Source organism: Mixophyes fleayi, chromosome 4, assembly GCF_038048845.1.
Source record: "Mixophyes fleayi isolate aMixFle1 chromosome 4, aMixFle1.hap1, whole genome shotgun sequence".
In the NCBI taxonomy this organism is placed as follows: domain Eukaryota; kingdom Metazoa; phylum Chordata; class Amphibia; order Anura; family Limnodynastidae; genus Mixophyes; species Mixophyes fleayi.
In genome coordinates this window covers 81,068,540-81,094,420 of record NC_134405.1, presented here as the reverse complement: position 1 = coordinate 81,094,420, position 25,881 = coordinate 81,068,540, and the positions used below count along the sequence as shown (strand labels likewise).

The 25,881-nt window shown below is 42.0% G+C and overlaps 1 protein-coding gene across 7 annotated transcripts in view; it reads right to left on the bottom strand.

Annotated features, from left to right (window-relative positions):
• Positions 1-25,881, bottom strand: part of MEGF11 (multiple EGF like domains 11) — a 236,177-nt gene that overhangs the window by 63,784 nt on the left and 146,512 nt on the right. For 6 of the 7 annotated variants that reach the window (XM_075207608.1, XM_075207614.1, XM_075207613.1 and 3 more), the window contains 5 exons: positions 18,554-18,824; positions 16,803-16,923; positions 16,541-16,677; positions 6,766-6,978; positions 4,607-4,781 (listed from right to left, as the gene is read on the bottom strand). In XM_075207608.1, coding sequence (XP_075063709.1) covers positions 4,607-4,781; positions 6,766-6,978; positions 16,541-16,677; positions 16,803-16,923; positions 18,554-18,824 — 917 coding nt within the window. The remainder of the gene's footprint in view (positions 1-4,606; positions 4,782-6,765; positions 6,979-16,540; positions 16,678-16,802; positions 16,924-18,553; positions 18,825-25,881) is intronic. The other variant, XM_075207612.1, reaches the window with a different exon arrangement.

Here is a 25,881-nt window from a genome sequence, read left to right as displayed (position 1 = left end):
TATGAGTTTTGCTTTGATTTGTTGATCCCAAGGTTGTCAAGACAATATCGTTTGTCTCTCCCATTCTGTTCCACCATTCCTTCCCCTCTCCTATTTTTTGTGTTACTATTTTCCTGTTCCACTCTATCCTGTCGCTTCTCTTATTTTTTTTTTTATTAAACTCCTTAACCTAATATAGTTCTATAGTTTGTTACATCCCCCACACTTCTACTTCCTTCCATGCATTGATGAATCATCCTTTGAAATGAGAAATTCAATTTTGTATTTGCTTAATTGCCCTTTTTGTAAAGTTCTTGGTGTGTCCTTTGCTCTTGCTATCTTGTTAAAGGTAAAATATTGAATAAAAGAAATTATTGTTCAATCAACAAAAAGTTTTGCAGGCTCCTGTGCCACTTAACATTCAGCTATTACAATACAACTAATTTTCACATTAATTTCCACATGGCAGTCCTAAAGAAGATGTAAGTGTTATGAAACCGAAGAGACCAATGGAAAAGTTGGTGACATTACGAGGGGGGAATAAAAGACTGTGTATATAAAAAAAAAGGAGATTGAGGACTTTTTAAAAGATAGATGAACTGAAAAATTAGAACGCCATTCAAATGGGTAAAATATTTCATGGTAAAAGGAAAAACACTGTAGGAGACAGGGAAATGTGGATGCAGAAATAAAAAGTATAGTATATTATCTCATACTGGCTTCAATGTAATAATATGTAAAGCCACACACTCCCTGTTCATGGAAACAGATTTGCATACCTTCTTTCTAGTGGTGAGGAGGTTAGTGCCATACAAACTTACAGAACTACACAGGGCACAATACACACAAGCTACTTGCTCACTAGGAGAGGTTGGACAGCTGGATCTGGGAAATCTAGTGGCCTTTGCCCAAGTCTAATTAGGAAGAGTTCCAATGCAATGAGGATGTGAATTAGCTGCCAAGCTCCTGCCGGTCAGGAGGGGCAATGAGTGACAGGTCACTGGGATTAGTGGGCAGCCGTACACGCGACCTATTGGAAATAAATCAAGCAGATAAAAGCCTCATTAACAAGGCACAGAGACATTGATTAGGGCCAGTTAAAGGCCACAAACACACTGACGGGAATCAGATGAAGCAGTTCATTTACAGGGAGGTGTAAGCAGTAAACCAGGAGCAGCCAAGACTCGCAGGAAGAAGGGGAGCAGGGAGACAGGTGAAGGGTAAGTAGAGGAGCTGGGGAAAGTGCACCAGGCAACGGGCTGTAAAGAGGACAGAGGAGCATGGGGACAGAACAGGCAGAAGACAATGCTGTGTAAAAGATCACAAAGCAGGGCATAGAACAGAGGATTGTGCTGTATACATAAACCATGCAGATGTGATCAGCAGAGGGAAGCAGACTATAAGAACACTATAGCAGACAGTCCGCTGTCACAGAAGGTCTTCACATCACAGCAGTAAGAAACAGTGCAAAGTTGCAAGAAACTCATAGCAACCAATAGGACCAAGGGCAAAACTATCAAAGGTACAGGGGATGCAGCTTCAACACGGCCCAAACACAGAGGGCGGCCCTCCTTCCCTGTAGGAGCCCCATGTGCATATGTGATATATTTGTCACCAAAGGCTGGTGCATGATGGGCCCTTACAAAATGTTGCTATGGGGCCTGCAAATGCCTAGTTACCACCCTGGATAGGACATTAGCCTTCGTTACTTAATTTACATAACTTGCACTAGATTAATCAAAGCAAACTGCTGATGTTACTGCACTTTTGTAGGTTTGTTATTGATTAACTCCTATAGATTTTGCCTATAGCAACCATTCAGATTCTAGCTGTCATTTTGTAGAATGTACTAAATAAATGACAGCTAGAATCTGATTGGTTGCTATAGGCAACATCTCCACTTTTTCAAACCCGCAGGTTAGTAAATAAACCCACTGTGGCTTAGTGGTTAGCACTTATGCCTCACAGCACTGGGGTTGCGAGTTCGATTCCCGACCATGGCCTTATCTGTGTGGAGTTTGTATGTTCTCCTTGTGTTTGTGTGGGTTTCCTCCCACACTCCAAAAACATACTAGTAGGTTAATTGGCTGCTATTAAAAATTGCCCTTAGTCTCTCTTGGTCTGTGTGTGTGTGTATGTAAGGGGATTCAGATTGTAAGCTCCAGTGGGACAGGGACTGATGTGAATGAGTTCTCTGTACAGTGCTGCGGAATTAGTAGCGCTATCATCATCATCATTTATTTATATAGCGCCACTAAGTCCGCAGCGCTGTACAGAGAGCTCATTCACATCAGTCCCTGCCCCATTGGAGCTTACAGTCTAAATTCCCTAATATAGAGACAGACAGAGAGGGAGAGACTAGGGTAAATTTTTGATAGCAGCCAATTAACCTACCAGTATGTTTTTGGAGTGTGGGAGGAAACCGGAGTACCCGGATGAAACCCACGCAAACACGGGGAGAACATACAAACTCCAAACAGATAAGGCCATGGTCGGGATTCAAACTCATGACCCCAGTGCTGTGAGGCAGAAGTGCTAACCACTAAGCCACTGTGCTGCCCTTATATAAACAGATGATGATGATGATCCCTACAACTGATCTAAAATTCTTATAGCCGCCATTTACAGTCACCTGGCGCAGGTCGTGGGCTATCGTGAAGAGAGGTGAACATATTGTGAAGAGGGGGGCAGGTATTGTAAAGAGGTGGGGGACTATTGTCAAGAGGGGGCATATATTGTGAAGAGGGTGAATGTATTTTGAAGGGGGGGCATATACTGTGAAGAGGGGGGCAGGTATTGTGAAGAGGTGGGGGACTATTGTCAAGAGGGGGCATATATTGTGAAGAGGGTGAATGTATTTTGAAGGGGGGGCATATACTGTGAAGAGGGGGGCATTTATTGGGAAGAGGGGGGCATGTACTGTGAAGGAGGGCATGTATTGTGAAGCGAGGGGCATTTACAGTATTGTGGAGGTGGGGCATGTATTGTAACGAGGGGGGCTTGTATTGTGAAGGGGGGCTTGTATTGTGAACAGGGGGGCATGTATTCTGCAGAGGGAAGTGGGGGGCCCTGCTGGATTAATTTGTACTGGGCCCCACGGTTTCTGAAGGCAGTCCTGCCTGCGGTTTAAATTGTTGAGAAGCCCTCAAAATACAGATGCAAGTATTATCCTACAGATAGCGACTGCATATAACACTCATTATCTATCCAGTATTTTACATTTACACAATAGATTCTTTAAATAAACTACTTCTCCATTGTTTCTTAGTGATCTCCCCACAACAAACCTGCATGCTTCATATATGTTCACCTATATGTGAGGATACCGGGAGGACACTGAGTATTCCCAAGTGATGACAAAACAAAGCAGCAAATGTAACCAGTCCGCCGATCTGTATGAGAATAGCTTTCCTGGCATATGGTGTGAGCAGTGTATGTGTGAGAAGACTGAGGCCAGTACAGCCAGTCCCTGCTCTTGAGACTATCGCAGCACGGTGGCATTTGAACTCCGTGGGCCGATCTGGAGGTTTTTTTCTGCAGTTGCAGCAATTTCTGAGCCAACAGCTGAGCTTAGCAAATAAACATGAGTGTCCGGCACTTCGGACTTGTTAAGATTTAAGATGAGGGGGCAGTCTCTTTACAAGAACTAATGAGACTGCAGTCATGGGGGGAACATAGTCACTGACTGCTCATTTATTTTTAAAAGTACGTTGAGAAAACCAAATACCAGAGCTTGCAATCTAAAGTTAAATCAGCAGTGCCAGACAAATGAGAGCAACCAAGCTCACAGTGTATTCTTATTTTTCTCTTTCAAAGGATAGTACTATTACCATTCTGCCACAATGCCACTACATGTTCTACAGTGATCATACTATATCACAATAGATGAAACGTCTGATTAGGGCCCCGCTGGGGGTAGATTTGTCAAAGGGGCCTATAATTCCAGATTTCAAACTCCTATCTTGCCAATTTAAATCCTCACCAGGAAATCTGTGGATTACAAAGTTCTAAAGCCTGCACATGTGTTACTTATCGAACCTCTTATCTCTTGAATGAAATCCGCAGGAAAAGGAATGCAAAAAAACAACTAAGCCAACTATAGAAATATCACGGAAAATCAGCTTGTGGCAATAGGGCCTGAAACCTCATAACTCCTGAGAAAATCGTCTCACTCATAACACATAGAAAATTGCACAATTCAGTTTTGGGAGGAGCGAGTAAAGTGTTCTGATTTCCATAAACACAACATGATAGAAAAAAAAACCCTCAAACGCTCAAACTGAGTATTTTAGAAACTCGTTGTAATAATCCATTCTTATACTTTGTTCTAATTAATGATGCAAGATTGTATCTGCCTAGTCCAGTAATTACTGCTCCAAATAGCTGTAAAAATCTGCACTGTATAGTATACCAATAACATTTCAATGACCAACAGATCATGCAATCTAATATTGTATATGCAGATATGCTCAAGAACAATGCATAGGTTTAAGTATTATTGTTGCTGGATATCTTAGGCAGGGAGGTAAAGGCACAACTGGCACAGGTCTTACAGATTTACCAGCCATAAAGCTAAAAGGAGCCCTGACAGACAGAATTAAAAAGTGGTGCATAGGTCTGTCCTTACCGTGTACCCTGGAGCACAGACACACCTCCCTGTCATACTGTCACAGTCCGCTCCATTGTGACAGGCGCACAGCATTTGGCAGCCCTCCCCATAGAATCCAGGGCGGCAAGGTTCCTCACAGTACAGGCCACTCCAACCTGCCCTGCAGGTGCACTCCCCAGACAGTGGGTGGCAGCTAAGAGAGAAGACAGAAAGACTTGTTAGCTTGGAGCTGTGGGGTGTGTGTTAGAACTAATTAAAACAATACATTCTAGTGTCAGTGGCCAGCAAGGCTGGGACCCTACTCCCTGCAATTCATCCACCCGCAGTAACCCTGCAATTCATTCATCTGCTGTAACCCAGCTCCTCGGGGAGTAAATATATTATTTAAATGTGCTGAGAACGAGACATATTATTTAGCAAACAGGAGCACAGCCAGAGAATATGTGCACTAAAACAGAAAGGGAATCTGGAAGCTCTTAACATGCCCTGTTCACAGGAGATATCTAGATTATAATGAACATGGTATTAGCATGGTGATTTCACTATATTACATTTATGCAGAGCTTTAATGTCGGTAATGATCTGATCAATGTTTTATGTTAACTTTCTTTTACGGTGAGTTTATTATCGGATGGTTTCACCAGTGAGATCAGTATCCGATGATTTCACCGGTGAGGTCACTATCGGATGGTTTCACCAGTGAGGACAGTAGCCGATGGTTTCACCACTGAGTTCAGTATCGGACGGTTCCACCAGTGATTTCAGTATAGGATGGTTTCACCAGTGATTTCAGTATTGGATGGTTCCAGCAGGGAGTTCAGTATCAGACGGTTTCACCGGTGAGTTCAGTATCGGACGGTTTCACCGGTGAGTTCAGTATCGGACGGTTTCACCGGTGAGTTCAGTATCGGACGGTTTCACCGGTGAGTTCAGTATCGGACGGTTTCACCGGTGAGTTCAGTATCGGACGGTTTCACCGGTGAGTTCAGTATCGGACGGTTTCACCGGTGAGTTCAGTATCGGACGGTTTCACCGGTGAGTTTAGTATCGGACGGTTTCACCGGTGAGTTCAGTATCGGACGGTTTCACCGGTGAGTTTAGTATCGGACGGTTTCACCGGTGAGTTCAGTATCGGTCGGTTTCCCCGGTGAGTTCAGTATCGGACGGTTTCCCCGGTGAGTTCAGTATGGGACGGTTTCCCCGGTGAGTTCAGTATCGGACGGTTTCACCGGTGAGTTCAGTATTGAATGGTTTCACAAGTGAATTCAGTATCGGATGGTTTCACCAGTGATTTCAGTATAGCATGGTTTCACCGGTGATTTCAGTATTGGATGGTTCCACCAGTGAGTTCAGTATAGGATGGTTTCACCAGTGAGTTCATTATCAGATGGTTGCACCGGTGAGTTCAGTATCGAATGGTTCCACCACTGATATTAGTATCGGATGGTTCCACCATTGAGTTCAGTATAGGATGGTTCCAGCAGTGAGTTCAGTATAGGATGGTTCCACCACTGATTTCAGTATCGGATGGTTCCAGCAGTGAGTTCAGTATAGGATGGTTCCACCACTGATTTCAGTATTGGATGGTTCCAGCAGTGAGTTCAGTATATGATGGTTCCACCAGTGAGTTCAGTATCGGATGGTTCCATCAGTGAGTTCAGTATAGGATGGTTCCATCAGTGAGTTCAGTATAGGATGGTCCTACAAGTGATTTCAGTATTGGATGGTTCCACCATTGATTTCAGTATCGGATGGTTCCAGCAGTGAGCTCAGTATAGGATGGCTCCAGCAGTGAGCTCAGTATAGGATGGCTCCAGCAGTGAGTTCAGTATAGGATAGTTCCACTAGTGAGTTCAGTATAGGATGGTCCTACCAGTGATTTCAGTATAGGATGGCTCCAGCAGTGAGTTCAGTATAGGATAGTTCCACTAGTGAGTTCAGTATAGGATGGTCCTACCAGTGATTTCAGTATAGGATGGCTCCAGCAGTGAGTTCAGTATCGGATAGTTCCAGCAGTGAGTTCAGTATCGGATGGTTCCACCACTGGTTTCACCAGTGAGCTCAGTAACAAATTAACTTATGTTGATTTTACAGAAGTATAACACATATTTCAATGACAGTGGGAGTGATATTATTTGTTTTCATGAAATCACATATAGTATAGATAGTATACATACCCACGGGTGTTGGTCAGGTTACATGGGCAATTCTTGTTACATTTGAGGCCATACAGCGCCTCTGCGCACACACGTTCCTCACAGAGGATGCCCTTAAAGCCTGGCTCGCACAAGCATGCCCCATTGATGTGGTAACACTTGGCCCCATTCTGGCAGTCACATCTCTCCGCACACTGGTAACCGTATGTACCAACAGGACACTCCTCCTGGCACCTGAATAGCATGAAGAGAAGAGCTAAATAGACAGTGGTAACAGCAATGGTGCCAGCTCTTACTGCATCATATGGAAACATGTTCTTGATTAAAATGCAATATATATTTTATGGAGTTACTTAAACAATATTAAACAAGAACAACTTCATGTTTGAAAGATTTATTTAGAATATTTCATCAGTAAGCCCAAACAATTATTGTACCATCCTACATAAATAATATCCCTACCCAAGCAACTGTTCCATCGAAAGCCTATACATAATAAGTAACATAAAATATATACAAGAGAAAATTAAACTGTTTAAATGGTGCATTCAGGACTCTATTACACTTTCAAATATATATCTTTATTATGTTCCAATTTAAACTACAAGTTTTGCCTCAATATGCCAACAGTGAAATATAAAATGTGAAGAAATTGATGGAAATGATATAAAATACTATAAATGTTAAAACTGCAGTTCCAGTGATTATACAAAATAATAATATTTTTTTGGACTTCAGTTTAAATAATTGTATTTGTATTTGTTTTAAGTTAGATTTTTTTTAAGGTGTAGCAGACTCCTGTGTGGCCCAGTTTGAACACCTTATTTTTCTCCTGTACATTTGTTGTCTGCGGATTGGCCACAAGAGCCCCGCCTATGAAATGGAATGATATTTAACATTTCAGATTGTAGGCAGGTAGCGAGTCTAAAATCCACAGCGGATCCAACACAGTTTCTTGTCTGTCAATAATACATCAACTGTTCTCACAGCTCAGTTTAGCTCTCTACGTCTCATACAATTTCAACCACATAGCAGTTCTGAGTAGTATCCAAGGGCAGCGCCAATAAACAACACTGCCTAGATTATATCAAGAACATGGTAAGAAACACGGAAGGTATCGTGGTCTTGCAAGGTCACTGTAGACAGCTCATTAACTGCATTACCGAAGACCAACCAGAATTTATCTGGTTGCCTGCACATCCTGTTGCCTGCACATCATTATAAGTTGGACCAATATTCATGAAAATGCAGCATATCCATTCACTAGGAACCATTACAAACGCTGAGACACAATTATTGACAATATCAATTCCATGAATTCCCTATGAACCAATGAAATCACTGTGTCATGTAATGCTTCCATGATGTCATTATGTTAATGTCAGTTGATAAGCTGCATGTTCTATTGGCGCACAAAATGTCAATGCGATGACCTTATTGTTAAGCTGTTGGGAGAATTTTATTTTACAAGTAATTCTCCCCGTAGACTGGTGACTAATTTTTTCCGTATACAGCAGTCCCCAGGAAAAATATCTAGTGTATTAAACACTACATGAACACAAAAGGAATCTATTATTTAAGATGGCTTCTATATAAACTCATGTCCACCTTGCCTCGGGGGCCTTTGCCATTTCTCTACAAACAGAAGTTTCTGTGCATTGAAGGTATTGATGAGGTCTTTGTGTACAGGGATCAGAGGCTACGTCCCCTCGCCTCCTGCGTGCACCGTGCCTAGCACACCAGCCTGGCTCATTCTGTCTGCACAGGGAGTGTGACCAGCACAGACCATACCTGCTGGGATCTGGCATATATACTCAGACATGGCTGCATCTGACACTGCCGGGAAAATAAACCTGCTTTCAGTAAAGCAGAAGTTATATGTGACAGAATTAACTCTCTTTTAAGATTCCGGGATTACATGATTCATTCTATATAATTTGCAACAGATTGATTTAACAGATAAACGCTACAATTGGGGTTTTCTTCCAACGCTAGTCCTATTTGTTTCTCTAGGAGTATCAGCAACAAAGTGAACTGCTTTATACAGTCCGTGCTGAGCAGACGCAAGGAAGGGACCTCTCCAGAGGCCGGGGCAATGTATCCCTGCACAGGCTGGGGTCCAGGGAACGCACTCCGCATACTAATCACTGCTTATCCAGAGCAAGGACAAGTCTCGCTTAACACTTTCTGCTCTGCTGCCTGCTCCGACAGTGACATTAATAAAGGATTAGTGCACCCTAGGGGGAAACAGAAAATCAATATAATATAAAATATACTATAACATATCCAGAATTACACTAATGCAGATCTACCATTGTCTGCAGAGGATTACATCCATCCCAACCCTATACACACACACGAACATGTTTATTTACTCTTAGATATGTTCAGGTTTTAAGTATTAGGAAAAATAAAGTAATCAACTGAACTTGTGTGCTGCTTGCAGCACGGAATGTAAATAACTGGGTATTATAACCTTTTTAGTATTTAAATTGGCTATTTAAATACCCATAAAATAAAATAATGTTGGACAAAACAACATAACAAAAGGTTTGCAGACAAGAATGTAGCCACAGGAAAGGAGCAAAGGTCAAGGTCTGCCCAGTCTTCGATAAGCTCTATTATTACTAATGTAATAATGCAGAGTACTGTCCTGAATCTACTCCGTAGCAGTGAATGGAGCCTCTTGTACAAGTGTGTGTTGTGTGTTGCTGCTAGCCTAGCACTGAAGTGGTTAAGGTTCTATCAACCACAAGGATACAGCAACTGGAAATTAAATATTGACGCCTCATGTCCTTTACATAATTAGCTCCCCCTTCACAAACAAGCAATTCTGCTAACTTGTTTAGTTAGAGATCAAACAGCTCAGGCTGCTAATGAATTTTATACAAACACCCTATTAATGAACACAACAGATAATCACAGAAGGTTGAAGATGTGTTCTCACCACTTGCCTCACGCAGGTTCAACAGCCTCACATCTCTGCAAACCAGCCCTAAGGCTACTGTTAAGGGGGACTATTCATGAAAGCCCTAAACCATGCAGAAACTGCCTCTCTGCATGGTTTAGGCATTTTAATTAAAATTGTCATTTTAGAAAAGCTTAAGCAGAGCCGTAACTTAGAATTCTAGCGCCTGGGGCGAGAAAGACAAATGCCGCCCCCTAGCCCTCAATTTTACCCAAATGAACCTAAAATATTCCTAAATTGCGACCCCCTTCAGCGTTGCGCCCTGGGCTGTCGCCCCTGTCGCACAGCCCTAGTTACGGCCCTAGCTTAACGCAGGTGATATCAAAGCTTTTGAAGATGGCGTTAGCCAATGAATCCTATGGGGAAAGCATTGTGGTAGAGGGATCTTGGGATCCCTCATTGCAGTTTACCTGATCTCACCTCTGCTCACTATCACCAAGTCACTTGGCGCATGCGTGATCTTAAGTCAGAGACTGGAGTTTTAAGTCATCACCAGGACAGTCTTCTATTGGATGCGCTGTCCCAGGATTTTTAATAAATGCTTATAAACAATTATCTGTCATCTTGCGATGGCAGGTGATAATTTACAGGCAAAACCTTGTTAATTAATAAATGGGCCACTAAGAGAGAACAGCAGTCCATTGTTTGATGAGCGGTAGCTGGCACCCTAACACCCAAGTCTCCCTCCTGAATGCCAAAGGAATATTAAACCAGGTTTATCCGGAGATGTTTTAATAAAATAACTGCTCTTTTAAAAACTTCTAATTCCATCTAGCAGGAGAACTTGGACCCAAGGGACCATACCCAACTATTCACCTAATCTGTGTCCAGAATAAGGAAGGTTTTATATCTTTTACTCAGAGGAAAGAGACACAGATTAGTGTCACATATACAACATATGTGAACTCCTCATCAGACATAAAATAACAGATCATCGCAGAAGATATAAAATAAATAGGACAATGAAAGATTATATAATTCTTTTCAGGAGCGCAGTTATAGCCACAAAACGGAGCTTACAGATAAATACAGATGGATAAGATACAATTAGACAAACAGTGTAATCAAGTTCCTCCTTATGAGAGACTGAGGACACAACAAATTCCACAGGAGAAGCCCTGTCCGCTATACGATTAAACTACAGAAGTGCTTGACAGAGATAAGACAGCAGGATCCACGTGCTTGCCACGTACGTGACAGATGTCCGCCGTTCTTCTCAAAGAAATATGCTACATCTGTATGAAAATGGAAAACTTATACCTTCCAACAACAGTCCCTATTTCGGTAACCCTGGCGGAACTACTGTAATTAATTGACTGATGTTAGAGTTTGGGTATTTTCCAATGTTGATTAATTCAATCAGCCCAGTGTACTGCAATTGAAAATAGGCACAAATAAAGTGAGTCGAGCAGGGTATACTGAGCAAAATGGGTCATGATGGAAAGTCTGAGATCACTAGACCGATTAAAAAGAAAAAATTAAATCACACGCACAATGCAAAGAAAGCCCTTATTGAATGGAGATGTTTGCTATACCATCAAACAGATGACTTAGCAAGATTTATTGTGAGCCTCCAATCTTTAGAAATAGTGACTTTTCTGCATCTCATCATATGAAAACTTGATACCTTTTCTTTATGGCTAAATACTATAATAATATATATATAAATTATATGAAGCATATTCAATTAGCTTTCGCGCTGGAACGGGCCGCAAAGTCAATCCACGGTACCGCAATAACGTGGATTTTCATTCGCACCCCATAGGGTCGCGTGTGAAAATCTGCGTTATTGCGGTACCGTATTACTGGCAATACTGCGTAGGTTCCGCGGTAACGCTCGTTACCGCGAACCGGAAAGCTAATTGAATATGCCCCTATAATTGTTAAAAACAGTCTAAAACCTTCCCTCCCACCTAAACACTAAGGGCCTGATTCATTAAGGATCTTAACTTGAGAAACTTCTTATTTCAGTCTCCTGGACAAAACCATGTTACAATGCAAGGGGTGCAAATTAGTATTCTGTTTTGCACATAAGTTAAATACTGCTTGTTTTTTCATGTAGCACCCAAATATCAACTTTAAATTTCAGTGTAGAAATAAGCTATCAAGTATTTGTGTGCTACATGAAAAAACAGTCAGTATTTAACTTATGTGCAAAACAGAATACTAATTTGCACCCCTTGCATTGTAACATGGTTTTGTCCAGGAGACTGAAATAAGAAGTTTCTCAAATTAAGATCCTTAATGAATCAGGCCCAAGGTCCTTATGTAAACCTTGCCCCGATTTGCCAAACCACAACTGATTCTCTCAGACCGCACTTATTTCTGGCGAGTTTACGGTCCTTTGTGTCATCATAATTCAGGAATGCCCCATGTTAATCGGGGCTGATGACAGTTATATAAAATCCTTTGCAGAACAGAGAGAATGGAACTCCAATCAAACTATAACTACTTCTTTCTTCATGAGTTTCTCATGTCGTCTTGCCCAGCACTGGTGAGGAACAGGTTCCCCAGGCATTGGCACTGATATAGGGCGGTTTCAAGAAAAGGGGAACAAAATCCTGTATGTTCACTTAAACCACAGAATGCATGTTGGAACCAACTGTAAGTGTTGTGGGTAATGTCCACATGCCACCTATGAATGTCAGTCTTGCTTTTGACTTGAAAATGCTCAAACATTGAACTGTTCTGGAATGTCAAACATTCATTGTTCAAGTTTAACCAACTTCACACTACAGCGTTCTAAAACATACTGACACTTTACCTTCCACTGAGCAAATGACTTGTGTTCTTTCACTGGTGCTATTCTATCACTCAGCGTGGGTATTTATTAACTGTTCTTAGAGAGCAAATAAAGCCGATATGTGACACTTTATAAATTGTCAGCTTGCAGCTATAACCTCTTTGGTTGTTTATTTTGTCTTGTTTTACTACAGTGTTTGTACCCAACAGTAAAACGCTGCAATGTATGCTGGTGTTATATAAATAAATGTTACTACTAATAATAATAATAAATAATATCAAAGGCTGTGTATTACTGGGCTGATAATACACATGAAATGAAAATGTTTACATGTAACTAAATCAGTTCTTCCTTACTCCCCTCTGCAGCAGGCTGCCATGTTAGGGGGAGATGCATCAGGCACAGTGTTGATGACAGATTTGCAGACATGCTCTGCCTAAATGTACACAGTAGATTGGTAGAATTAGACACGGGATGTCACAGCAGCTTAAATGACTGCAGCCTGAGCTTTTCGACTTTTATCAGATCCCATGACTGCACCGCCCTAAAGTGTTTCAGCTGTCGTTAATGGAGTGTGGAGGTTATATTTAACTTTTTAACAGAGCTACAGTTGAAGGTCAAAATAACACTGAAACTTTATGGTTCATACATGAAAATGTCAGCTAGGAATTTAGTCATTCTTTAACCACAAAGGGCCTCATTCATCAAGACACGCATACTGAGTGCATCTTGCGTTTGGTTTAAAACGCACGTATTTCGGCTTTGCGCACGTCCGAATTCATCAAGGCACGGATCACAAGATACGTGTGCTGCTGAATTCAGGTGTAGGTCTGCTGTCCTTTACTACACAAGACGCTGCATGATACGTCCAAAGCCTAAGTGGGTTTAAATTCGCAAAAGAACACACAGAAAAAAAATATATAAATAATGGCACCAATTAAAAATAAAGGCATTGATAATATCAAACAGTAACAAAATATTTTTCTTTTCTCATGAAATACATTTATTAGGATAATAGGATGATCTTAATATCTGAACATAAAAGATTTTTATAGTTGCTCCTGATTGCAGACACATGTTATAGCATGTATACAAGACTGTCATCACTACTGCTCCGAACTAAGACTAGCCCTGTAGCTGGAGCAAGAGATACGGCAGAAAAACAAGTAACTTTGAGACGCTCTGAGCTTGATTCGGACTTGGCTGAGTGTGCTTGAGTTTGTCACGCCCTACTGTACAGTGACGATGGCAAAACACCCCTTCCCCACCCCGTTCACTCCCCGAAAACATAAAGTAAGTGTCCTTTGCGTTCGAAGATGGAGCGGAGAGTGCTGTGTTTAAAGCCGTATGTCCCAGATCTGAGCATGCGCAGACTGATTTTGCGTAGGATATGCTCAAAATCGGCAGATACGTGCTTTAATCAATCAGGCCCAAAAAGTCTGTCTGTCTGAACTTTGCTGCTAAAATGTGTTTTTATATTCATTTATGAGCAGCCTGTAGCAGTTGTAGAATTATAGCAGCTGAGTTGGGCTTAAAGATTATGCCTCTACAAGAACCTACATATAAACAGCAGGAAGGTGAAGATCCCTCCATCAATATAGTTGCCAAAAGCCCCACTGTATAAGAGCTTTTTATGCAACACCTCCCTGAAACATGCAAGTAGTGTCTGGCCCACCTGACTTCACAGAAACGCTTTGTTTGATACCTTTCCAGGTACGCCAGACAAAATAATAATGCTCCAAAGTTTTCATAGGCACCGAATGTATAAAACATATTCTCTTCCTCTTAAATAAAACAAAGTATTGAATTTCCTTATTGAACCCTGTGTCGTGTCAATTGCCCACTGGTGACTTCAGATGTTCTTATAACCATCAACCATTATTGTTTACAGACAAAGATAGCATAATGGGGTATATTTTCTAAACTGCGGGTTTGAAAAAGTGGAGATGTTGCCTATAGCAACCAATTAGATTCTAGCTGTCATTTTGTAGAATGTACTAAAAAATTGAAAGCTAGAATCTGATTGGTTGCTATAGGCAACATCTCCACTTTTTCAAACCCGCAGTTTAGTAAATCTAACCCAATGTCTTAAACATGTTAATTAAAAGAATAAGCAGCATCCACATGATGGGAACTGTTGCTACAGAACAAACCCAAACAGGGAAACCTGTTTGGGAGTCTAGGCTAGCAGTAACATCTTTGATGCATAGAATAAACTAGGGTTAGCTACATAAAACACTGATAGCATAAACAGTGTAAGGTATAAGTGGAACACTCAGCCCTTCCGAAGTACTTTGCGCCACAGTTGCCAATTCTTGAAATAAAAAAAATGTACTGCCAACTTTATAGAATTTACTGACAGGCAGCATTTTACTGACATATTCTTACACTACATCAAAATATGCCCAGGAGTGAAAGTAGTAACAGCATCTACAAGAAAAGAGAACTAGAGGATTCTAAGCATGGGGCTCTCAAAATCATTGATGTTACTATGTGTACTAGTTTAGTGTCGGGGTGGGGGCACAGGACAGGACTGATTTTTACTGACCTCTGTCTTACTAAAGAATAAATGTTTGATTTTTTTTAAATGACTGTTAGTAAATTTACTGACAGCTGGGAGCACAGCCTCACAGCAGATGGAAGTGGCGGCACAGGCGCTGATCTTGTTTACTTACTAAAAGTCTGGCAAAGAGTAACAATCACTCTGGAAAGTACTGTGCTGTACATGGAGCGATCTGCCTATAGCACTATACTACCCTGAACAAGGCTGTGAAAACTGGCAGCGCTTCAGTGAATGTTCACAGTATGTATCACTGTTCGTTTCATAAGATGAACATACAGTGTAACTCTTTTTAAATAATAGTCTTGTTATAATGAATACAATCACACCCAATAGTACAGGTCCCCGGGTACACCCCCCCCTGTGTGCTACTTGCAGAGTTATGAGTCTAATAAGCAGGCTGATATTGCACTATTTGCTTTGGCAGGAGATGGAGCAGTCTTGCATAGGTTATGTTGTTTTGTAACACTCCTCACACGAGCCCTAGGCATTACACATGACAAACACAACCTTGGCAATCTATAGTTTCGGTTATACTGCAGCAATATAGACAGAATTGCAGCATTGTTGCTTAGTCTAAAGAATTCACAATCAAATGCAAAGTAATCAAACGTTTCAACGTAAAAATACAGTGTCTTACTATGACCATGGCACATAGTAAGGTTTGCCATCCATATAAGTAAATATGTTCATAACTATTAACCCTGACATAAGTCATAGGTTACTTCATACATGCCTACTTCTAAGATTCATGTGACATGGGGCAGGAGGAGGGCATGGTGAAATTTCACGTCACCATAGCCCTGCCCCCACTCTAAAAAGCCGAAATTCACGGCATTGAAGGGAGGGGGTGGAGCTTAATGACACGATTAAGCCCCGCCCCTCCATTCACTGCTGTTAATTTCGCCAAATTTCGGGAGTTTTGCCTACTCTACTGGGAGTCCGGGAGGACTCCCCGAAATTTGGGAGCCTCCCGGGAATTCCGGGAGAGTAGGCAAGTATGGGTTACTTACAGGGCCGGTGCTAGGGTTCACGGCGCCCTAGGCATTTTTAAAAAAGCAGTGCCCCCCCCCTGCGCAAAAATTGCCGCCCCCCCCGCAAAAATCGCCGCCCCCCCCCCCCCCCCGCAAAAATCATCGCCCTCCTCTCCTTACCTTGTCTCACCACCGCCGCCTCTCTGCTCCGTCTCCTCCCCTCCACTCACTGACACTAGTAAGTGGAGGGGAGGAGACGGAGCAGAGAGGCGGCGGTGGTGACAAAATAGCCTCTTCCCCCCCTCCCCGTCCATCTGAATGCTGTGCGGCGGCCGTGACAGGTATGGTCAGCGGTCGCCGCACAGTTTTAAAGTATTTTAGAATACTGTGGCGCCCTCCAGAGCCCGGCGCCCTAGGCAAGTGCCTAACCTTGCCTAATGGAAGTGCCGGGCCTGGTTACTTATAGGAGCTACAAGTAGGTTACTCTGACAAGAAGTTGGTGAAGACAGACAGACAACCACTAGGTGTTTACAGAGAATTATAGTTTTTACCTCTCCCCGGTGTATCCTGCTGCACATTGACACCTTCCTGTCACAGGGTCGCACTGTCCTCCATTGTGGCACTGGCATTCCTGGCTGCAGTTCACCCCATATTTCCCTGAGGGGCATGGCTGGGCACAGACAGAACCCTATATAGAGCGATGAGAAAAGTGGCAAAGTCAGGCAAATAATGGGTTATTGTATTGGTAGAAGAAAAATGTGATGCTCTGGAGTTGTTATGGTGAATACAGAAAGTCAAAACAAGAATTCGTACCGTCCACCCTGCTGGACAAGCGCACTCGCCGGTCACATGGTGACATACACCTCCATTCTGGCAAGGGCAGCGCAGCTCACACAGAGCACCGTGACTTCCAGGTGGGCACAGTTCTTCACAACTATTGTAAGGATTAAACACAAACATGTGTAACACCTCCCCTACAATGAGGATACACACTTACAATGAGTACCTCTATGCTTATAACAGAAGCTCCGCCACCTTTCCTCCCGTAATGAGTGGACTCTCTTGGACCACCATTTTTCTAACAGAAATATGTAACCTATGGGCCTGATTTAGATTTTGACATATAAGTTCATTTGCACCACAAAATGCATGGCAGAGGTACCAAAAGCACACAGGCACACCTCACATACTGACTGAGCTGAACTAGATGCCACTATGGCAGGAGTACCTCACATACTGACTGAGCTGAACTAGATGCCACTATGGCAGGAGTACCTCAAATACTGACTGAGCTGAACTAGATTCCACTAAGTAAGGGGCACCTCACATACTGACGGGGCTAGGACTGGATCCCACTAAGGAAGGGGAACCTCACATACTGACTAGGCTAGGACTAGATCCCACTATTGTAGGAGAACCTCACATACTGATGGGGCTAGGACTGGATCCCACTAAGTCAAGAGCACCTCACATGCTGACGGGGCTAGGACTGGATCCCACTATGGCAGAAGCACCTCACATACTGACTAGGCTAGGACTGGATCCCACTATTGTACGAGAACCTCACATACTGACGGAGCTAGGACTGGATCCCACTAAGTCAGGAGCACCTCACATGCTGACGTGGCTAGGACTGGATCCCACTAAGTCAGGAGCACCTCACATGCTGACGTGGCTAGGACTGGATCCCACTAAGTCAGGAGCACCTCACATGTTGACGGGGCTAGGACTGGATCCCACTAAGTCAGGAGCACCTCACATGCTGACGGGGCTAGGACTGGATCCCACTATTGTAGGGGAACCTCACATACTGATAGGGCTAGGACTGGATCCCACTAAGTCAGGAGCACCTCACATACTGACAGGGCTAGGACTGGATCTCACTATGGCAAGGGCACCTCATGGTGTGTTTTTCCCTCTGATAATGGCCCTGGTCCAGCCTTTCCTTGCTTTCTGCTGGCTTCCATTTTAGCAGGGGAACGCCACGATCATTGTCCCTCTGCTTAAGTGGCCATCCCAGGCTGTTTATCAGGGGCTGGCTAAAGATTTCAGGGAGGGGGTGGGGCACATGCTACATGAGGGTGTTTTCCATAGGGTCTGCTGGTTCTGTGTTACAGACCCAACAAACTGATTTTTTTAACAACCTTTAAATGGCGGCAGAGCGGGTGTGTGAGCAGGTGGAAATCTGAAGTAACAGGTCCTCCCCTTAAGCATAACCCGGACAAGGCTGTAAGAGGATGGAGGAACGTAAAGATGCAGCTGGAGCAAACATACGTCAGTCATTAGGAGGTCGTACAGCGTTGCAATGCAAAGATACCGATGTGCTGGACCTGCAGTACAACTCAAAATATTGATGTAGAAACTTAAGTGCCTGGAACTAAATTTGCGCCTGCATTTGGGGCACATTTTTGCATCAAATTACAGATCAGGCCCCATGTGTGTAATCTGCTACAGCAATATAAAATATAAAAAGTTTAAGTTATTAGAGATAACATAATACTAATAGTAGCTACAACATAATAAACTGATTACACCGAGCTATGAAGAAGTTGGAGGGTACTCACAAAGCTCCAGTGTATCCGGGAGCACAGTGGCACTCGCCAGTCCTGTGGTCACATGTTGCTCCATTCTGACACTGGCACCTCAGCTGACAGGCTTTGCCATACGTCCCGGGGTCACACCAGTCCTCACAACGCCATCCTCTATACCCCTCAGAACAGACACATGCTCCAGTGATGGGATTACACAGCGCCTCGTTCTGACACTGGCAGCGATTACTGCAGTGTGGGCCCCAGTGCTCACTGTCACAGCCTGCCGGTGGAGAACACATCAGTACTGTAATGACACAATGCAACTAAACTGATGAAGAACACTGCAAATGCAATATTCAACATACAACACTAACTAACTACAACGCCACAAGAAAACTGCCATGACAAAAACAAACTGAAACAAAAACACTGGACACAATAACTAACACAAAACACACAAAAAGAACTGTGGTGACACATAATAGACCAGCAACAACGTCCTCTAGACTAGTTCTGATTATTAACCTACATACTGCAATAAAGACACAATACACAAGAAAAAGCACAACCAAAACTAATCCGACAGATTCATTGTCATTGTGTGGTCAACACGGTGGCTTAGTGGTTAGCACTTCTGCTGCACAGCACTGGGGTCATAAGTTCGATTCCTGATCATAGTCTTATCTGTGTGTGGAGTTTGTATATTCTCCCTGTGTTGCGTGGTTTTCCTCTCTTAAATCAATATTAACTTATATAGCCCAGAGGATAAGAGTAGATGGTAAGAACTGTGTTTAAGATGCAGAAAATGATAAATAATATTGTGTATTTGGTCAATATTGAAAAATAGGGACATTTCCAGGGACAAATCAATAAAACCTGGGACTGCCCAGGTTATCTATGCATATAACCAATATTGCACTGAGCAGCTAAAACCTTGCTGGACTCGCGGCCTAAAAATGTAAATTTCCCATCAAGTCTTAGGACCAGGCCACACTAGTTACAATGCCCAGGATCTCCGTTTGAGTATAGAAGATGACGCAGATGTCAGTGACAAAGTGCCGGTCTCAATGGGGCTGACAATTAAAGAAACAGGAGACAAGTAGGTACTGTAGCAATAATGCCCTAGGCTTATGCAAAAACCGATCCCATGTCAAGTCTTTTACCTTTACATAACCAGCACAGATCTCATTGCATTAACATCATACACACTATTGAATAAACAATCTGCCCCTAGATTCTCCTACTGCTTCCAGGCATCAGCCTAGGTTGCCTTGTGTGTAATCTCAGTCAGGCTCCAAGGCGATGTAATAGGCAGGGGAACAAATTATTATCATGCATGAGAGTTCCTAATGAACAGCTAAGTGATTACATGAATAAGTAAAATTATAGTTAATAAAATCATTACACACGGTTTATAAGTATATGATATACATGCATTAAATATTTTGTTGTAAATAATTGATATATTTACCATATATCTTATGACAAAATATTTCTTATTGCACTATGGTTTAAATAGCCCAATAATCCACAAGATATCTGTCCTTCAAAGTTACTGTCTACAAGTTTATTAGCTGCCCTCTGAGTGTACGGTATAAGGGGGCTTCATACAGGGAAAGTATCTCAGTCTCATATCACTCACATATTACAGAATATTTACACATGAATTATTAATATTGTTATAATAATATCTTTTACAACTCTCCAAGTTATATTAATTACATTTTTAACAATTTTTCCGAAAAAATATTGTAATTACTATAGAGTACATTATTAATGAGAAACGGAACAATAGGTAGCAAAACTGATTCACAAACATTACTTGCATCCTGCCTGAAAAATGTTAAGAACCCTCTGCAGAGCTTATGGAGGGGCGAGCGGCATCATTAGGGCAGCTCTGGGTTAAGCAACTTACAAGCATACTCATGTATGTTAAACACTGATGAAAATGGTGCTAGTGAACTGTTCATTTACTAGAAACTATATTATAATATTCACAAAAGGAAGCATTAGTCATTGTTAATAACATTAAAGGCTATGTGTATATGGGTATTCGTTAACACATCTCTCATCCGTCCTGTTTTTTGACAGATAAAAATAGAGGAAACGGATGCTGACAAAGTGGGTTACAGAACAGTAGCCGGTTTCATCATCCACTAAGTTGGGTGTGTGTACTGTACTTGCGTCTCTCCACAGAGATCAATAAGATGTTCATCTGTCAGAAAAAGGAACAGAGGGAAGATGGATTATAAAAAGCCCATGCTCTAATTTGAATATAAATAATTTTGCTTTTGCTGCTGACAGATATCTCTTTTGTAATGAAATTCATGGCCCAGATCAGGCAGCATGCAGTACCAATAATAACCCATGGAGGCGCTGTGTGCTACAGAGTAATCTGAGATACTCTGTTTAAGGTTGCTAACATAGGTAATTTATACCATGAATAGTGGTTTATGTCTTGTTTCAGTATTTTACTAATAAATATTGGACATTACATTTGTATTCAGAACTGCCTCCTGACTAAAGCATCTACAGGGGGAGTTCAATTCCCCCCAGAGTAACGCCGCGCTAAACCTATTACCGTCAATATGGTAATTTTAACCCTGCAGTTGAAATTACCGTAATAACGGTAATTACGCGCACTATTACCGTAATATCGGTAATAGTACACAGGCCGCGTTACTTTCGGCAGTAACGCGGCCAATTGAATTCCCCCCTACAGGTCAGTTTAGGGCAATAACTCTGAAGTCTTTTCCAGCTAGTGTAGAAATGGGTTTTCCACAAGACACTAAAAAGCACAGTGTCTAAATTTCTCACCTGTAATCACTTCAGATTTACAGCCACTACCTAAACATTTTAGAGCGTCTTGGTGCTTAGACACGCTAGAAAACAATAATGTTGATGGAACAGAAACAATCAATATTGTAGTAAACCAAATGTTTATTATCTGGATTTAAAGCACTTTGAATACAGTAAACTAAGGCTGAAACAGAAAAAAATCTGTAGCAGGCTAGCACAGCAACTACAGCGTTCAGCGGCGTATGAAGACTAGGTACCGCAATCAACCATTATTTCACCAGGAAGGGCCTTTATCTAATTTCAGTAATCTTGCATAAACAATTTTTTATTAATATTTTATAGCAACAAGAAAAACAAAATTTACGTCTGTAATCAACAAGAGAAACGTCTCCTGTTGAATACAGATATAAGTACACTGCTCTGACACACTGCAGGATACCTCCAATACATAGGTGGAAAATAGAACTCACAGAAAAAAGTATTCAAGTAATGTCACCTATTATTAATATAGTCATTAATAACAAAATAGAAACATTTTGTTTCCATATTTTTCCTTTTCCATAAAATACAATTAGGATTATTCATCCAGTGATTGAATGGTTAAGGGAATTATCTTGTTTAAGAGGATAATCTGTGTAGAAGATACTACATAAAACAATGTTGGACACATGAACCATCATCATTACTATTGTGACAAAGGGAGTAGTTTGCCACAGGCCTCTTAGAGAGGAATTAGGTGTTCAGCTGACAGTCTGCAGGTAAAGGCTGCAGACTGAGTTACACATACGTATAACAGTCCACCTAGGTTCAGAGATATACAGGTGTAAGACATGTGTCACAAAGTAAAAGTATATAGTGTGGTTTAACTTATATGTTTTGAAAATGGTTTGAAAGTGTCTTTTCCACAGCTAACAGCAAAGCTGACAAGGTTTGTCTGCAGGGAACAGCAATTACAGAACAGCTGCAGAGAACTCCCTTTTAAAGGCAAAATGGGAGAGTCACCTGTCCATAATGCTAAGGCTGTGGGAGGAGTCTCAAGTATAAAAACCCTGCAATGTGCTAGTATGCTTGGTGACCGATGCCAAACAGTGACCGGTGACCAGACAGGAAAAGTATGTCCAGTCACTGTTAGATTGCCCGGTGTCATCCTGATGGAAAGTGTGCTGCTTTATTGTGATGGAACAATAAAAGTACTGTTTATAAAAACAAGAAGTTGTTCATGTGTGCATCACCTAAGGGTGCCCATGTCACACTATGCCTACATACATTTTTGGTTTAAAGATTGAAGTAATATTTAGACTAATAGAATTAGGTAACCAAAAAACTGGAGAGGTGCAGATATCACCAGTGATTGAGCCAGCACATAAACACAACAGTCCAGTGAAAAAACAATTTGACTTACTTTAATATAAACACAAGGCAACAGATCAACTTACATAGATGGTATATTCAATCGAATTTTCATGCATTAAAATTGTAAATGTTCAGTTCAATTTTCTTTCACTGGACGATTCACCCTATTAGGATGTTATTAATGTTTACTGTACATAAAATGCATTGTTACAGTTGCTCCTGATTGCAAACACATGTTCTAGCATACATACGCGACCCTCATCACTATCACTCAGCACTTACACCTGACCTGTAGTTGGTGCAAATGATACGACAGAAAAAAAACACTTGTCTTTGAGATGCCCAAAGCTTGAACTGGACGCTGCTGCTTAGCATGCTCTTACTGTACATTGACTATGTGCATACGCCCAGTTCCCTACGTGTTCCGCCAAAGCAATTAGTGGCTGTTGTAAGAGTCCACTGCGCTTAAAGATGAATTGCATACTGCACCGTTCACTGGTGTATAGTCCGGTTCTGGACATGTACAGAGTGATTTTACGTGAAATATGACACATATTGGTATATATGTTCCTTAATGAATCAGGCCTGATGTGCCTATTAGTTCCAATTATGTAACATAGCTAATAACAGTTCCGAATTTCCAGTCTCATGTTTAAAGGCCTGTCCCTTGAATTTTTTGTCCCTGGGAATGTCTCTATTTTTCCATTAGCATCAAATGTGCAGTGCAAATTCTTATATTCTGCATATTAGATACAGTTTTCAGTATCTGTTCTCACTCTGGATTTTCCAAGTTTTTATTTTCTTAGACTACAAAATGCAATACAATTTAAAACAAAAAATGACATTATAACCATATTCAGTAAACATATGATGGAAATTGTAGTGAACCAGAGTCTGCTGAGACTGCCACAAAACAGATCTGCAGCGGCTCACATGGAGTTACAGGAGATTTTATTCATGAATACAGAAGTAGCCATACACTGGGTCTATTCTCTGCTAGCGGCAACTAGATTTGTCACATTCCAGGCATTGCCATTCTACTAAAGTAATAAAACCAGTTAAATGTATGATAGTGACACATGAGAGTTTCAATGTCCCCTCACTCTCATGATTACCATAAGGAAAAACAAATGAAAGAAAGGGTGGTTCCTGCAATCCCGCAACAGAGTTAACTGGTGCAGTTCCCAAAACTGGCATGTGGGGGCGCACTTATATATGAGCAAATGGACAAATGGGTGTAGTTGTGCTGAATGAAGGCACTCCACTAAATAATCTCTCCTATTCATATGAATGCTTTTACTGGTAACCAATTCTTCTATAAATGATAATTAAACACATATGTTATGCAAAGAGAAATTGACTTAACTGTACATTTGCATTTCTGAACGAGAATTCACTCATAAAAATTAATTTTTGAAATGGAATAATACGTTCTGCATGGGCCTTTTATATAGTGAAACACATGGACTTGTGGGCCACATATAGCACCCACATAAAGAAACAAGATCTCATTTGTGAACAATAAGATATTAAAATGATAATGGGCAGAGATTAACACAGGCGTCCCCTGTTTAGCTGGTGGCTGTACTTTTTCTCCCCACAAAAATATTATATTTAGGTGTCCACGGATATGGCTTGCACTTCATTGGTAGGTGTTTTGCACTTTCCACGAAAGCTGATTTAAAGCATACTTGCCAACTTTGGCAGCAAACTCTCCGGGAAAGGGCTCAGTCATGTGGGGACGGGGGGGGCGTGGACATGCGAATCGTTCCGTTAACCCCCACCCCCTGCTAAACTTTGACAAGGTCAGCCCATCACAGCAAGGGGAGGGCCAGGATGACACATTTAGCTCCACCCCCACCCACTTTCTCAACGAAAAGGGCAGAATGTGGGTGGTTGTCCTGCTCTCCCGGGGGTCTGGGAGAACTCCCCAAAATTCGGGACATTCCTGGACATTTAGGGAGAGTAGGCAACTAAGATTTACAAATGTTTTACAATACTGGGACATTGCCACTGAGAAACATTTTCAGGGAAGAATCTTTATAAACTGTGAGTGGTGCCTTGAAACCAGGGACAGTTTTTGGGGTAACACAATAGTCATTTCCTTCAAGGAGGCTGCAATAAACAACAGCTGTGTTCAGCAGGCAGGTCCACGCGCCATCATTCCCTCTCTCTAATAGAGCAGTCACACAAATAAGACAAAACGCTTTGTATTCCCTTCTTGCTGCTCTCAGGAAATGAGAATAAACGCAGGCAGGTGACACAAGGCTCAGGGAATTGAAATAAGTCTTGTCTTAAAAACCAAAATACTAATCATTGGCAACACAAAAATCCATGTAAGAGATAAAAATATATGTCTGATGTGTTGAGTTAATAACAGCACAGAGACTGCACATATAGGAGACAACTGGTAAAGTACAAAGAACAGAATCAATGCTGTGCAGAGCAATATATATATGTACCAGTGTGCAGCGCAGAGCAATACTGCATGTAATTATCTACCATTTAGAGTGCAGAGCTAAAATGTATGAAAGTACAGTGCAGAGCAATAATGTATGTACCACCTAATGTTGGGCCCTGTACAGGCGAGGGCTGGCAAATTTCAGCACGGGGGGCTGAAGACTCTAATCACCAGCCTATTTTAAAAGGAAAAAAAAACAGTTGGCTCAGTGACCAGCCCAAGATAGCCCTCTATGGGACTGGCCCGGGGGGCAGATGCCCCTCTGCCCCGCCAGCCCCTAGTCCTGTACTTTACAACCTCCCAGTGCTTAATGCCCATCTCCTGACCTCCGTGTATGCAGCATCAGATCAATAGCAGCATCTAATTGATTCTCCAGTATGCTGTACCCAGTATTCTGGGGCATGAAATTTAAACTTTCTGAGAGGGAAACTGATGACAGGTCAGCCAGTTCCTCTCTGATCCACCAAGAGAGGGCACAGGGCTCAGTGGAGGACCAGAAGTACTCAGAGGGGAACTGATTTGTGGTTTATCATGTGCTATGTGCTGGTACGTGGAGCTCCAACATGCGGAAGTATGGTGGGTGCATGTGTGGTCGCAGCAGTGGTATACATTAACGTTTATACCACAGAAGACTGAAGCTGCCCACATGAACTCACTGTGACTTCTTCTGGCTGTACCGCCAGCCTGCCCTATGCTTGCGTGGATCACGCTTCTCAGAGGCAGGGCAGAGAGCAACACGGAGGAACCT